Here is a 15575-nt window from a genome sequence, read left to right on the forward strand (position 1 = left end):
GTACACAAGAGACAAATAAAACAAGTATTATCTTGGCATCGTTTGGAAAAAGCTACCACTTCCGCTTTCATTTTTTTCCTTAAAGGAGGAGTCGGCGCGTTTAACGTCGCTCACCTGTAGCACAAACACACGCACACCTGTTTTGCTGCTTGAACTGCTTCTTTGTTTTCAACGCGAGCGCGGCCAATACGGCCAGACCAAATAAACGACGGAAACTCTGAGTGGTCAGTTGAACTCTTCCAAATTCGTTGAAATGTTTGACTTCTTGCTATCTTTTCGGCAAGTTAGCCAGTTAGCATCGAGTACTCGATGAGTCTTCACACCTGATACGTAACTTGGCAAAGATTGTACACAGTCGTCCTGACGAGTATAATTCGTTCCCCCCGACTCCAACTTGAAAGGTTGAATTTTAATCAGGCTACTGTTGAGGACGTCATATCTGCCACGTTCTTTTGAGTGACATCATTCACGAAACGCTCGCTAGCTAAAACAAATTGCTAACTCGACTAGCCAAAGTGACCAGTTAAGTTGACCCTTCAATGTGCTTTATTAACCAAGCTGTAGCCATTTTTTCTTGAAGACTCTCTCTCATTCAGTTGTCCTTTAATGGATATATTCACATTGGCCTATACAAGTAACATGTTTGCCGTTTTGGAAAATTCCTACATCAGAATGACTGATTAATTTTTTACTCCGATCAACTACTCGAACTTGACGAACAAATGTGCAAACTTAAAGTGTGTAATTGTCGTGCTCTTCGCCAAGCATGCCTGACCGACACCCATGGATGAGTACATGGGGGCCCAGAACCATGGCGTGGGGGCTGAGCCACAAGCATTGTGGGAAAGGGACAAGATGAACCTTGCGAGAGGTCTCCAGCTACACGGCCACTGGGATGACAGATCGCCCGCTGCATGTAAATCTTGGGAAAACTTCCTACCCTGGCCAGGTGTGTGACTTCTGGCACATCTATTTTTATTTATTTTTTTTGTCTCAGGCGGACATAGCTGTCCCAGTCGAGATTTCTTGAAGGTGGGTGTGTCCTTGATGACCTCAGCAATCTTCTTCCCCTTACTGGTGTGGGGGGGTTTCGTGTTCCTGCCCTTTGATGCCCCCCTGCTGGACGGTGTACCCCTCAAGATGCTCTATGCACTACGGTGCTCCGTCTTTGCTTCCACACCCATCGTCCTGGGTGATGACAACATTCCCCCCCAACCCACCCATTCGTTCTTCTGACCGTCTGACTTAGCTGTTTTGTATGTGCTGGTCAGGTTGGCTGGCAGTGGGTGTGGCGCGTTTCAGGTTTGGCGTGGTTAGGCCACTCTTGGACGAGATGGAGGTGACGGCGGATCTGGAGGACCTCAGCGTTCACAGGAACTACACGCGGGAGTCTGTCAGCCTTTTCCTGATGTACTTCCTGCAGCTAGTTGTCATGGCGATGTATCTGAGCCAGGAGCAGCTGAAGCTTGTGCCTCTGTTCGCCATCATCTTCGCCTTGGGACGGTGCGGCCGCTAAACGTTTGGCTTTGGGCTCTGTCGCAAGTGCCATAAAGCAACCTTGTTCTCTCGGCAGGTTGGTTTACTGGGTGGCCGCCGCGTTCGGCAGCAGCATTCGCGCTTTTGGACTGGGCATGTCCTTGCTACCCTGTCTGGGGATGATGATGGCCAACTTGGTGTTCATCTTCACGGCCGAGTCGACATCCATGTAGTAGTAGTAGTAGATTTTATTTATAAGCGCCTTTCAAGACACCCAAGGACACTTTACAATAACAAAAAACACAAAACAATACGGGTTGAGCAGCGGCAGCCAAAACGCGCCAGCGTTCACTCAACCCGAAAGCCAGCTCTAACTGCGCACATGGGTGAAGTTTCCTTTCTGTTGGTATTTTTGCAGACACGTGCCGTGAGGAACGGGTGTCTGCGCAGTTGTTGGCGTGAACACAGCTAGCTACCCGGCTAATGGATGTTGCTCCTCTCATTCCTTTGAAATTCAATGTAGGAGAGGCCATTGGTGTACATGTCTGCAAAAATACCAACAAGCAGAAAGTGACTCGCTGGAGTCCATGCAGGAGATGCAAACATGTGGAGTTCGCCTCAGCGTCACGTCGCCATCGTGCCCATCAGCCAACAGAGGTTCTGGGGATGAAAAGCAAGAGCTGCAGACAAACTGCTTGCTGCGGCATCAGCTTGGCATGGCACATTTTCAAATGTTTGCTTTGTCCTTTCGTAATAAAAGCCAATTATTCTGACGATGAAGACGACTTCCTCTGTACCACTGTTCGCGTCTTTTAAAAGCATCCGATCTGACTGCACCAAAACATCAGGTCTCAATTGCCAAACATGTCAGCCTACTGACTACACAACACTTTCACCTTCCTAAATATAATTACTTATAAGAGGGAAATCCTCAGAAAATGTAAGTCAAAAGAGAAACAAAAAAAATCTTATTTTATTCTCATCAAACCTTTCAATAGCGAGCAGAGAACAATTATTTACAGGAAACAGTATGACACATGGCAAAAAGATCAGCCCTGTTCTTCAATGGCCTCAAGTTCAGAGGGCGGAGCCTCATCGTCTGAGCCAGCGTGACGAGCAGCGCTCTGAAAAAGACGCATTAAATCCCGAAAGCGCCGAGAAACCTGCAACAAAATCACAAAAGGAATGTCAGCGACTGACTGACAGCGCCTTGGCAGGCTCCTGACAGCGCGTTGCGGCGGCCAATCACCTCCCCGGGAGTCTTGTTGCCGAGTAGACTGGAGATGCCCTGGAAGGTGTTGTGATTGGCTCCTTCCTGCCGACATGTGGTCAAAATGACCCGATCCGCTTCCCTGAAAGAGAATCCGCAGTTATTTGAGCGCGGCCCCCTGGCTCACCCTGACCCCGCTGGGTAGCGGGAGAGGAGGGGCGAGGACGCACCTGGTCCACAGGATCACTTTCTCTCCGCTCGGCGTCACAGAAATGTTTTTGGCGCACACGGGGAGGTCCTGAGGTAAGGGGGCGATGCAGGAGGAGGCCAAGGAGGGAGGATGGACCTCTTCTTCCCTTTTCCTCTTGGAAGGAGGTGACTCCACCTTGTTGCCGTCCTCCGCTTCTTCGTCGTCAGCCGATGGGAACGAGCGTTCCCATGATGGTGCACCGGTACGCGCACAGTTGGCGACCTTTGACTCGCCACCTTTGTCTTCCAAGGCGGAGCCTGTCTGAGTGTCGAGCGGGTCTAGACTCTTCATGGCTCTGGACACGCCCCCTGAACCCTGGACAGGAAGCGAGAGGGGCGTCACATTGCTCACGGATGGAGGCCTCGTTGACAAAGCACAGGCGCACCTTATTGCCGTGGCAGCGAGCGCATCCTCTGCGACGGTGCGCGCGGCTCTTGGAGTGGTGACAAAGGCAGAGCCAATCGGATCCCTGACAAGAAAGCAAGAAGCGCAGCAAATTGAGCAAGCACAGGAGGGTCTCCCCGGGAGACTTCCCATCTGTTTCTACCTCGTCAGCTACACGCGACCGGAGCTTCCTCCTCTGGCGCCGGCTCATGGCGGCATCCATCTTGTGTCCGTCCTCGTCCACATCCGGTAAGGTGACTTCCTCAAAAGCGCCATCGGCCACCCCTGCATTCACGCGGCCTCTGCCCTCACTTCCTTCTGTTCCGCCTCCGCCTTCCTCCGGCCAATGAGCTTCTTCGAATTGTCCTGGGCGAGCCGGCGGTGGGCGGAGCTCGTCGAAAAACACCCAGAACTCCGCTTGCAGATGAGGGTGTCCTTTGAGCAGCGTGGCCATTTGAGCTTTGAGCTAAAGGACGCGCAGCAGCAGATGAGCAACGGTGACAACGAGCAGCCGCAAGGTGCGGTGGGCGTACGAAGGCCGGAACATACCTCGTCGATGTCGGTGGGACTGAGGTGCGGTCCGGGTTGCAGAGCCTTGATGATCTTGCTGTAGTGAGACGGATTATCTCCGAACGTGATCTCCAGTTGTCGCAAGAAGCGTCGACTGCGCTCGAAGGCTTGTTGCTCTTGGAACTGCACACAGCACCAAGGTTGTTCCAGTTAAGAAAAACTAACACTATAACTAATACAAAAAAAAACCCCAACCTTACCAAAAACTACATATGAACAATATTTATAGCAAAAATGCCCTTCATTTTATATGTATGTTAAATGTTTATTTTGGTATTGCTTATCCGTCCGTCAGAGCAAAGGTCAAACGGTCATTCGAGAATTGTAGTCTACTTTAATACACAGTGCTGACTTTTATTTTGCACTTAACAAATATTCCATCTTTAAAAAATATATATAATTCTTGAAAATTAATTGAAAAAAATCAAAATGAATAAAAACTAACAAACATGCTCTAAAAACTCATTTCAACTAAGTAAATTCGAAGACAACAAAATAAAAGCCAACTATGATGACAAATGTAGAATTATGATAACCCGGCGCATCGCACACCAAAACTGTCATGGGAAATTGCACAGGACTGTTGTCAAACTGGTACCTGCATTTTTCTAATGTTGCCAAGTCACAACCAATCTGAATACAAGAGAACAACAATAGTTTGAGGGCGTTCAACATATCCTCTGAAAACAAATGCCGTTTAAAAGGTATATGATGTCAATTATATGATGTCATAAGGCTTGCCAGCCGGTGGCTGAGTTGCACTACAGTTGTTCACACAGAGTAAACTAGTCGCTCATGGAAGTAACATTTCTTGTTCCTTTCCTCATAGATCCCGTGCGGCAACTTGGTAGGAAATAGGAGAAAATAAGGCAAAATAAGGAGAAAACATGGTGACGCAGCATGTAACTGTTATGCTGCACACAAATGGAATCGGCTGGCAACAGAAGTGAAGCCAGCCAAAGGTGTGGATGCTTTTCAATCCAGGTTCAAAACTATATCACCCCACTCCAACTCTCCCCCACATATGATTTAGGTCTTTTAAAGCAGTTTTGAGATCAATTGTTGCATGTTTTTTGTTCCTCAATCAATTTAAAGGTGACTTGTGTCACTCCGTCTAAGATCCTCCTGCAACTTCCTCTGGAGCGAGTCGGACAGTCTCATTCGATGGGAGCTCAAAAGTGGGCGGGGCAGTCACATCTATTCGGCTGCCTCCTGACAAAATGTCACACTTCATGTTTGAGGCCTCTCTTGGCCACACTTTGTCTGACCTCTTTAGCAGGGTTAAAAAAAAAAAAAAAAAAAGGTAATTTTATCTTCCGGTTTTCTCCTGTTTTATGCAACAGTGTCCCAGACGGAAAGCCGCGTGTCCCTCGCCCTCCTCCTCCTTACCAGTCCGCACTCCAGGGCCTGTTCCGGATGCAGGAAGGCAGCAAAGTCCCGCGTCAAGTCCGTCCGGTTTCCCAGGATGGAGCGTAGTTTCCTGAAGACGCCGACCACTTCCTGTCCTTCCAGCCGCTCCAAGTCGTTCAGCAGCGACACAAACTCCTCCATCTTCCCTGGGACATCGTGCAGCGCCTCCCGAACCTCAAGGCCAAGCAAGCAACAACATGACTTGGATTCGGATTTACATGTGAAGCCATACAAAAAAAAATGCTCGCCTAATATGCAGACAGGCACAAATGGAGGAGAAAGCATCACAATTAGAACGACGTGCAAATGAACGTGAAGTGCTGGCCGTATCCCTGTGGCGCACCTGGCTGCTGTTCTTAATTTCGACGTGCTTTTCTTTGATCGGATTTGACCTTTGACAATCCCCCCCAAAAAAGAAGGAAGTGGTCAGGCGATGGCAGCGATCATCAACCCCTTCTCATCGACCGATGCGTCTACCGGCTGCAGCCAAGTCTTTGAATGGGCACATTCAATGAGTTCAATTTACAAAACGTTAGTTTCGTTTTGGCTTTGAACAAAACGGCAGACGGCAGCTCAGCGCTAACGGAACATCAACTGGCCCGAAAACGGTGTGTATTTGATTCATCTGCTTAGAAAGGCTACATTTCACATACCGTATTTTCCGCACTATAAGGCGCTTCGGAGTATAAGGCGCACCTTCAATGAATGGCCGATTTGACAACGGTTTTCATGTGTAGGGCGCACCGCATTATAAGGCGCATAGAATAGATGCTACAATAGTGGCTGAGGTTGCCTTATGCGGCCACTAAGTGTAGCTACGCTAAAGGGAATACAATACAATACACCTTTATTTATATTGCACCTTCACTACCGCTGCAGCTGGAACAGAGCGCTTTACAGAACAGTTAAAATACCACGTCCACAAAATCAGAATATTGATCCATATATAAGGCACACCGGATTATAAGGCACGCTGTTGGGCTTTTGAGGAAACTGCCCTTTTAGGTGTGCCTTATAATGCGGAAAATACGGTACCTAAAAGTAATTTTTACGTATGCGATGTTGTGGCAAACATAAATAAAAACAGATGTAGTGGATTCAATTATATCTTGGTTGACCGTGATTTGCAAAAGCATTGTATTTTGTTTGTGTTTATGTTCAACACAACTTGGCAACCTCATTGTAATTGCGTTTTGTAGTATTTTGCCACCATCTTGTGACATCTGCAAGCAATTACTTTATAGATCTTTACGAGGGGGGGGGGGGCTCAAGTAAGTCCTCGATTTTCACTATTCAGGGAGGAACATTGTTGCTCTCCAAACGGATATCAGCGGGACCCTGAATCACTCCTCCACCGACGTGCCAACTTCTGCCTGCACCTCCCCTGGGTGCAACCTCATCAACATCCTGCATTTCTATTCAAGGCTTAACGTTCCCAAGAAAGGCTCCTTTGTGTTGTTTGGCTTCAAAAGAAATCAAGCAAATCCCAGACGGGAAAAAGGGACAATTGTCGATTTTACGTTTTCCCAGCGGTGAAGTTGTCAAAGAAGAATCACTTCAAATGGCGACTGTACTTTTGTCCGGCGTTTATTTTCAGGCCATATGGTGGGGGTGAGAAATGTTTGCAGCGCGTCGTCTCACCCTGTTGAGGTAACTCCGAGCAAAGGCCACATCTTTGCTTTGGCGCTGAGGGTCGTTCTCCAGCATGTTTTCATCGTAGAGCAGACTCGCTTTGCTCTCGTCTTTCTTGTGACGCTCCTGACGAGTTCGACGTGGCCCTCCGAGAGCTCGGCTCTGCTGACCTGATGCCCACAAACAACAAACAAACGTTAGAGAAAACGCATACAGGACACCGCATTGTTGAAGGAATCCTTTTATCTCGATAGAACATGGAAATAGACAAGCGTGACATTGTCGATGGCAGTCGACTCTTTGCTGAGAGAGCAATGTCAGTGCCGCGACGGACGTTCCCGTTCGCATCATCTGAATCTAAGCGCACATTTGCCAGCCATGTTGAAGTCACCCGTGGTTTTGTGTCTGTGACACAAACACATTATTTTTGACTGAAAAGGAGGAATGGACTGAAAAAGTCGCCGACTGACGACATTGGCTTCTATGAACTTAAAATGGGAAAGAGATTGGCAGAATTGTGGTGGAGATGCAGAAGTAGATGAGCTGCCCACTTCCCATGCCTCTCCCTACTGGACAGTAATAACACTGCGCGAATTGAGGTTGCTCTATCCAGCGATCAAACTGCAAATAGAGGAAATACAGTAATCCCTCGTTTATCGCGGTTAATGGGAAACGAAAATCCACGAAGTAGCGACCAATTAACATATATTTTTAAAAAATGCCCCACGTGGGCCTTTGTGCTTGAGCAGAGCGCACTAACACACACACACACTGAGGCCAGCGATCTCTGGGAGTGCAGTAGTGTTTATGATTAGTCAATTAAGGTTGTTTAGACAATTAAGGATGTAGAGACCTGCTTTTGTTCTTATAAGTCTCTCTCTCTCTCTCTCTCTCTCTCTCTCTCGCTCTCTCTCTCTCAGCAACACACATAAACTCGCCTGCCGCCCACACGTGCCCCACATGGACCTTCCTAGCTTGCACAGTGCTAGCACGTATACTAAACAACACTTATGGACAGATTTTTGTGGACTTATTTTTTTATTTTTTTTAATGAATGTTTGAAAAAATCCCAGATTCACCGAAGCCGCGATAAACAAACCGCGAAATAGCGAGGGATCACTGTAGTTGAATAAAACAAACCTCTTCCTCGTCTCTTTCCTCCTCTTCGTCCTCCTCGGGGTGCTTCTTCCTCGCCGGCGTTGGCCGCATCATCATCTTCCGACACCGCCGTCGCCATCCTACCGCCGGCCTCGCCTCCTTTGGGCGCCTCTTCCTCTTCCTCTTCTTCCTCCTGCGATCCGGGCGAGGTGGGCGAGTGGTCCTCCTCCGACTCGGCGTCGGCGCCCAGCCTCCTTCGAGATGCCAGCCAGGCCAGCTGCTTCATGGTCTCCTTCGGAGGATCGGGTGAAAGGTCAGCTGCTGCGTGTGCCCCCCACGGAGGCCGAGTGCAAACGTTACCTGCAGCTCCGGGATGGACAGAAGAGACTCTTCTGACGCCGACGACATGGCCTCCTCCTCGTCTTCATCCTGCGTCAGCTCATCAAAATCTTCGTCCTCCTCCTCTTCGTCCTCCTCATCCTCTTGCTGCTTTTCTTGCTCTTCATCCTTCTCTCCGTCTCCTTGCTCCCCTTCCTCTCCTTGTCCTTCTTCCTCTCCTCCTTGCTCCTCTCCCTCCCTTTGTCCTGCCTCTTCTCCGTCCCGACCATCTTCCTGTCCTTGTCCTTCTTCCTCTCCTCCCTGATCCTCATCCTCCCCTTGTGCTTCCTCTACTCCGGGCCGCTCCTCGTCCGGCGGCTTTCGCCCTTCCTCCCCTGCATTGGTCAAATGGCGTCTCGCTTGTTGACAGTCGGATGCCTTTTCATAGCGTGTGTTGTGTCCATCCTCTGGCCGATGAGATTCTATTGTTGCGGTGAAAGTTCCGGCGGGTTCGGGGCGCGGTGTCACACAGGGGAGAAATTGCGACGCGTTGTCTCTTTCAAGGAGGAAGTAGCTGGCTTTGAGTGGAGCACCCGTGCAAGGCATGGCGGCACCTGTCGTGCACACGTTCGGCCGAGATGACAGGAGAGGCTCAGTCTTTTGTTCTGCCGGGCAGATGGGGTGCAGAGATGCATTATGGGCCAGGGTGAAAAGACGTCTCTGGGAGCGTACAGGTGGGCGTGAGGACGTTTTGAGGCGGGAGGGGTAAAGTCTCAGGTTGCAGCCTCTGGGAAGGAAGCGAGGGTAGCACGGAGAACGGGTGTTCATTTGTGTCTTCTGGATGACCTCCTGGCTATTCTGTAAATGAGACGACAACGAGGATGACAACTCTGGGGGGGGGGTGAAGATTTCCTCGCGTGGTGGGATGCCTCCAAGTGGCGCGAGGGGGGAACGCCGGGGCTCTTGGGCCCCAGTTGCGGCTAAATGCCCACCAGCCGGCGGGGGAGGAGGTGGGGCCTCACCGGAAGGTGAGGCGCCCAGGGCTCACCCCGCTGGAACGGAGGGAAGTGGGAGTAGCCGCCCCACAACCCTCCTTAAACAAAAATCAGGCGAGGGCCCTTCCGGGGCCCGCACTGAGTGTGAACCTCGCGGGGCACCAGCGAGAGTCGTACCGGGTGTGGGACCCGGGAGGGGGGGCAAGTCCCTGACGGGGGCCGATTGCCCAGGAAGGAAGGAAGGAGGTGAAGATTTGGCAAACCACTTCTTAGCAAGATCAATGCTATTGGATTCTGATTTTTTTTGACACACCTGACCCGTCCCCGGTTGATGCAACGACTTTTGGGCCGACACTTTGCCCCTACCAACTTCAACACTGCCACAGACCCGCCGCTCAAAGAAGCGTGTCAAATCTACCTGTGGTTGATATCTACGGTTAGCGCTCTGAAATCACTCCGGCAAGCCCTCTCACGCATGCGACGCTGTTCCCAAGATAAACGTTTCTCAACACGAGGCGCAGTGCAATGACGGTAAATGTCCACTTGGGGCCTCGCTTCACACCGCGGTGTTTTGTCGTCCATACCTGTACACATACACAGTGAATGGATTCATCGACGGCATGCTGTGCCCTGCGACGTGCCGCCGTAGCTCGATTGCTCGGATTTTACTGGTGCGCTATCTTCGGCACCTTCCCATCTCGAGAACAGAACTGTGCCCACAACCCAAGGACTCCCTGTAACTATTTCATCACCATCTTTCACACCTTGAGCCAAGATGGCATGATGGAGGTGTCTCTCTCCACCGGGGGGCGCTGGTCTTCAGGTTGCACTCGAGCACAGGGCAATGCCAAGGGGGCCACGAGCTGTCGGGAAAGGAACATCTGCAAAGGGCAGAAAGACGCTCAACTTGTGCATATCATGGGACATTTTCACATGTTTCCCCGTGAGGATTTTTTTTTCACGTATTCACCTTGAGAACATTTTCATGCGGTGCCCTGGAGCTGCTCATCTCTCGGATGTGTTTTGTCAACTTCCAAGCACTCTTGCAGAGCAAGTAGGAGCTGATCAAATGCTCTGGGTGGACGGCTCCCTCAAAGTGCTTCAGACCTAAAACAATCAGCCTACACATGGACATCAGTTGGGAAAACAATGTCGGGTGAAAGCGCCTTGAATATTTCTTCACAAATCAGTAGTATTGGTCAGTCATCAGATGGACAGTTATTCATTCAAATTATTTTACAAAAAAAAAAGTGTAAAAAGTGTTGAAATACAAAAACATCAAATTTCTTAAGTCTTTTGGACACGACAGCTGTCGGAACAGTCGGCTGGCAGCCACGACGTCCATGTCCGGAGCGTTCCTTAGCAAAAACGTGTGGATCAGTTAGACGAGGGATGTCTGCTGTCTTTTGATATATTTCTGCTCTCTTACGCGCTCTCTCGATGGTATGCTGTGGGAAAATTAGCACCGCAGAGTGTATATTCAAGTGTATTTGTTTATTTACCCATCCTCTCCTGCAGTAAAAATACTGCGATAGGTTCGTGTGTGGTGGGCAGGATCCAGGCTGCAAACAGGAAGTAGTTCTGGGTAGAGAAAGACCGGTCGTGTGGCAAGCAACCAGGCGGTCTCGGAGGGCAATACAGGGAAGGCGTGGCCTAAACAGAGCAGAAACCAAACATGAGCGAGAAGCAGCTAATGTGAGGAATTGGGGGCGTCCTTACTAATGGTGGACGAAGACATGATTGGGAGCCAGCGCCTGGACACGGGAGGTGTGGGAGGAGGAAGGTCCACTCTCCGCTCAATCTCCTGAAGAAGATCCAGAGCACCCTGCAGGTTGCACGCCCGGAAAGACGAGGCGCGGAAGAGCTGCTCCTGCCGCGTGGCAAAACGCTGCAGCTCCTCCTGCGGGACGCGTTACATTCTCCTTTGGTTTGTGTTTGTCAGCGGCATTTCCGTTGTGTCCTTGACTGACCAGGAAGTGTTTGGTGACAGACGCTTCATGTCTCAGGACGCCGACGCCGCGACTCAGCAGATGAACTTCAGTCAGAAGCTGCACGTGCTGAAAGACATGAACAGATAAAGAGACTATTTCGTCTTGGGGATTGACTTTTTACATCTACTTGGCAAAGCAAGGAAAGGGGGGCCACCTGCTGGATTTGCTGTTGCAGTTGCAGTTTGTGCGCAGAGGAGGGGCACAGTGAGCTGGGAAGCAGCCAGGTAACATGTCCGGGTGAAGGCCACGGATGGTTGGTGGTGTCCTGCAGGACTCTCCTATGCTGCACGGCCGGGAATTGTTCACGGACCCCTCGCTTCCGCGCGGTTAGCATACCAGCTAAAGGTGGCTCCAAGCTACAGTACATCGGGGAGGTAAAAAAAAAAATGCAAAAAGTGGCATCACAAAGACTCCCCAGCAGAGTGAGTAACGGATTGCAAGAAAAAATGTTTTCTGGTAAACAACAATCATTTTGTCTTCTTGTCTACACATTGAGTTCTTTTTTCTTTTCACCTTTGTATTAAGGCGGCAGTGAACATTGAACCTAGTCAAGGTTAAATATTCTTTTTGCCTTAAGGAAAGAAAAACAAATCATGAATAATGTTTCCTCTCTAGGTCAGCTCTCCTTCACAGGGCTTATTTGAAGAAGCTGCACAGGAGGACCAGATTGTTCTTCCTCCTGACCCAAACGCTCGCAGCACATCTTTGCCGTGGCGTCCCAACAGGAGGACGTATCGGGACACATAAGTCAAGCGCTGTCGTTTTACCACAAAGGTTGAGGGACATTGAAGTTGGGGCTGGCTTTTTGCTCCTCCCCCTCAGCTGGATGCTCCTCCTCCTCATCCTCCTCCTCTTCTGGCTGGTCATCCTGGAGCTGCACACAGATGCCAAAACATATCAACTCCTCGGACTGGACTGTGGCGGTCTAGCAATGGGGCTAAGAAACTGGCATGTATCATCTTAGACATCAGAGATGAACCGACCGTGTCAAAAAGCTCCTCCAGCAGCTCGTTGACCTCCCTCTCTGGAAAAGATACGCAACAGAGAGAAGAATTGACAAATTAATCACGCTAGCGGGATGACCGAGAGGGGGCTCAGTGCGTCAAGTATTTGTGCACGTTTTATTTTGCCACAGTTGCTTCACGGGCGCTCCAGCTGCCGCACGCAGTTAATTCGTCCATTTATGGCCAGACAGGACTCCATACTTGGTTGCAGATCCCACCACATATTTATTCCGTTTGGATGGACTCACTATTCATTCAACTGAAATGCTTCCTCTCCCTGCCGCTTCTCGATGAAAAATGAGATCACAGTTGCTCAGGTAACGACCAATCACGGCTCAGTTGTTTTCTGAGTTTGGTCACGCGACTTTCGCAAGCTGAGCCCACCCGGCATCGTGACGTCAGTCCGCCCCCCCAAAAAAATCATCATCAATGGCCACGTACTGGTGATCTGAACAGCTCGGTCTGTCCTGTAGTCCTCCAGGTCAGGTTCATCCAGGTCATCCAAGAAGTTATACTCCGGGTCGTCATCGTCGTCGGCTTCCTCTGCACAAACAAGTAAAAAAAAGTGGGTGTTTGAAAACACTCACAGTCTTGTAGACATGTGCGGTAAACACGATTTGTCCACGGGCTGAAAATGTGAACCGGCGTATATGTGACGTCACTCCCCCAGAAAGGGCCAATTTCCCAATAGACCTCACTTTACTTTTCTACTTGCTACATTTAAAAAAGTGGTCATATTAAAGTAGTGGTGCATTGGTGGCCTCACTGGACACGAGTCACGGCATGAGAACACGGATAAAGATTTGCTCCGGTTCGGATGTTTTCTTCCCAAGTTTAGGCCAACAGGTGACCATTCATCTTATCCTGACCTCCGTTGTCGGCCGCCATGAGTCCATGCAGCCAGCGTGCCCAATGGCAATCTTCCTCCTTGCGGGCGGGGCTTTGCTCATACATGTCAGCTGTGATGTCAGGAGCCAGAAGCTCCGCCTCCAGTTGCTCCAGGGGGACGTCGACCAGGGGAAGTTTGGAACGCGTGCGGAACGCCAACCCGCTAGATCCTTCATCCTTCTCCTCTTCCTCCTCTTTCTCCTCGCCTGCACCGTGAGACTGCACACAATGGCAAATATACAAATTTTAGGGCTTATTAATATTTCAGCTTCCCCCCCCCCCCTCTGATCTCAGCAATTTTTTCCGCCCATGATTCTGGCAGACGGCGAAGATACTTTAAGAGTTTGATGCCGTGCCGGCACGTCCCAACTGCGGACTGCAGATGTTTACCGACAAGGAAGAGTAGGCGGGACCGCAGTTGAGTTCCTCCTCCACAGCGTTCAGGCATTCCAGGAAGGAGGGGCCGGCGGCATCTGTGAGCTGGAGGACGGCGGGCATCGAGTGGCGCTAAAAAAAGAATTGCACCAGAGGTCACGTCAACGCTCAGCACGGAACAACGGCACTCCAAAGAAGACGAGTGGTTAAAGGTTACCTGGGAGTTGGAGTCACAGTGTTGAACTTTGTCAGGCGAAATGATGTCACCATCACTGAGGAAAGTCTGCATATGCACAAAAATAGCAAACAAGAACATTTAGGTGACATCAAATTATGTTACAGCAACATGACAGGCAGAAGCCCCACGCATCACCAGTGCCTGTTAATACAAAGGCAGACCTCTTCAGCCGTGTCATCATCATCTTCGTCTTCAGGGCAGTACTCTTCATCTGACGAGTCTTCGTCGGCGTCGAGATGGATGTCGACAAACTGAGGATGCTTGAAGACAAAAGGTGGAGTCAGCATTTCACTCAGCCCATTGACATTGGATATGCAGTTGTGACGTTTTACCGGCAGATTTTGTTCTGCAGAAAAATTCCAGTCGAGACACTGGACAGCAACACAACACAAGGACAGCTTGTCATGTAGATGATGATGATGAACGGCTATTTGTGCGTGGCTAATCAATCACCTGTCCCTGTTGGATGGCCCTCTTCAATCTTGCGCGTGTCATCTTCGGCTCCTGGTTTGGTGACAAAAGACAAGCCATCATGATCATGTCTTATTTTGAAGGTCATCCATGTTAGTGGTGGAACGTGACCTACAAACATGGGCATGTCCTGAGTGGCTCTGATGGCGGCTTTCATCATGTCCACCACACGTTCGTGAGTAATCACCTCCTGAGAAAACGAAACAAGCTGAAGTGCACAAAAAGTTCCCCATCCCTGGTCGAGATGACTACTTTGTGAATTTCCTTCAACTGCATTCCATATAACAGAATGTGTGTGTGTGTGTGTGTGTGTGTGTGTGTGCCGCGCTTGTGACTGACATGCAAGATAGTGCGCACGTTGCCGGACGTCAAGTTGAGTTGTCTGGACTTTCTGTCCAAATCGATGTCCAGTCGGCCCAACTCGTCTTCGCTGGACTCCTCCAGGTGTTGCCCACCTGAGTAAGAAGGCAGACGTCATCATGAGATGATGACACTTGATCATGATGACGTCATATTCGTTCTAAGTCACCTGCCGAAGGTCTCCATTCATCTTCCAGTCCAGCGCTCCTTAGTTTGACCGAAAAAGTCTCCTTCCCCTCTTCTGCATCGTCCTCATGCATCCTCGCTAATAACATCAATTCAAAAAGAGAGATTTGATTCCTATTTATATGCTCGACCTATCTACATGAACACAAACAAGTACACAAGTAACATTAAAGGGATTCATTAAGTCTATCTATTCACCCATCGGAGGACAGAATTGTTAAACATAGGTTAACTACTCACGTCATAGAAGCATGTGACCCAAAACGGTGAAGGGAATTGTAAATTAGGGGATCTTTTTTTAATTCTACAATTGACAAACAGATGGTGCTTGTATTCTATCGCATGAGCCATTCAACTTGCTGAAGACGTTCTGTTCAGTCAGTACAAGTGGCGCTTGTAAATGATAATAAATTGTTGAATGACATTCATTTTGAAAGGCTCAACTCTAAAACGTGTCTAAAATCATCCTTTACCGTCGAATGTTTGTTCCCAGCCCGTTTGCGGCATGTCAGTTCGATTTCCGCCAATAACAATCCAGCTTCCCCTGAAATGGCGCCAGTCATAGCGCAGTGGCAACAATATGTCGCCACCTGTCGACCTGGAGGAAGACATTTCTCAAGCGCGAGGACGGAAAAAAAAACATGTATTTCAACGGGTCGGTGTTTATGTAGTTCAGAATTGAATTTGTTATTTGCATTATCAATTCACTATTTCAATAT

At 49.5% G+C, this 15575-nt stretch overlaps 2 protein-coding genes across 2 annotated transcripts; one reads left to right on the forward strand and one right to left on the reverse strand.

The window, feature by feature from the left end:
- Positions 1–65: 65 nt before the first annotated feature.
- On the forward strand, positions 66–2256 carry LOC147204070 (transmembrane protein 79-like). Its single transcript, XM_086113158.1, has 6 exons — positions 66–224; positions 766–916; positions 998–1192; positions 1272–1503; positions 1574–1703; positions 2081–2256. The coding sequence occupies exons 2-6, from the start codon at positions 784–786 to the stop codon at positions 2144–2146; spliced, it is 756 nt and encodes a 251-aa protein (XP_085969284.1). The 5' UTR covers positions 66–224; positions 766–783; the 3' UTR covers positions 2147–2256.
- Positions 2257–2427: 171 nt separating this feature from the next.
- LOC147204071 (GON-4-like protein) lies at positions 2428–15468 on the reverse strand. The gene is made up of 29 exons (XM_086113150.1): positions 15330–15468; positions 14840–14935; positions 14650–14765; positions 14426–14500; positions 14293–14343; positions 14172–14210; positions 14001–14099; positions 13819–13884; positions 13617–13733; positions 13208–13445; positions 12780–12881; positions 12318–12358; positions 12102–12208; positions 11489–11690; positions 11314–11400; positions 11063–11243; positions 10846–10996; positions 10314–10464; positions 10108–10224; positions 8391–9206; positions 8073–8322; positions 6942–7102; positions 5280–5474; positions 3870–4013; positions 3484–3786; positions 3322–3405; positions 2917–3251; positions 2726–2828; positions 2428–2639 (listed from the first exon to the last, which is right to left on the reverse strand). Exons 1-29 carry the CDS (start codon positions 15466–15468, stop codon positions 2526–2528), a joined length of 4680 nt encoding a protein of 1559 aa, XP_085969276.1. The 3' UTR covers positions 2428–2525.
- Positions 15469–15575: the final 107 nt, after the last annotated feature.

The sequence above is a fragment of the Hippocampus guttulatus genome, chromosome 6 (assembly GCF_054856545.1).
Source record: "Hippocampus guttulatus isolate MCC_2025c chromosome 6, RoL_Hgut_1.0, whole genome shotgun sequence".
In the NCBI taxonomy this organism is placed as follows: domain Eukaryota; kingdom Metazoa; phylum Chordata; class Actinopteri; order Syngnathiformes; family Syngnathidae; genus Hippocampus; species Hippocampus guttulatus.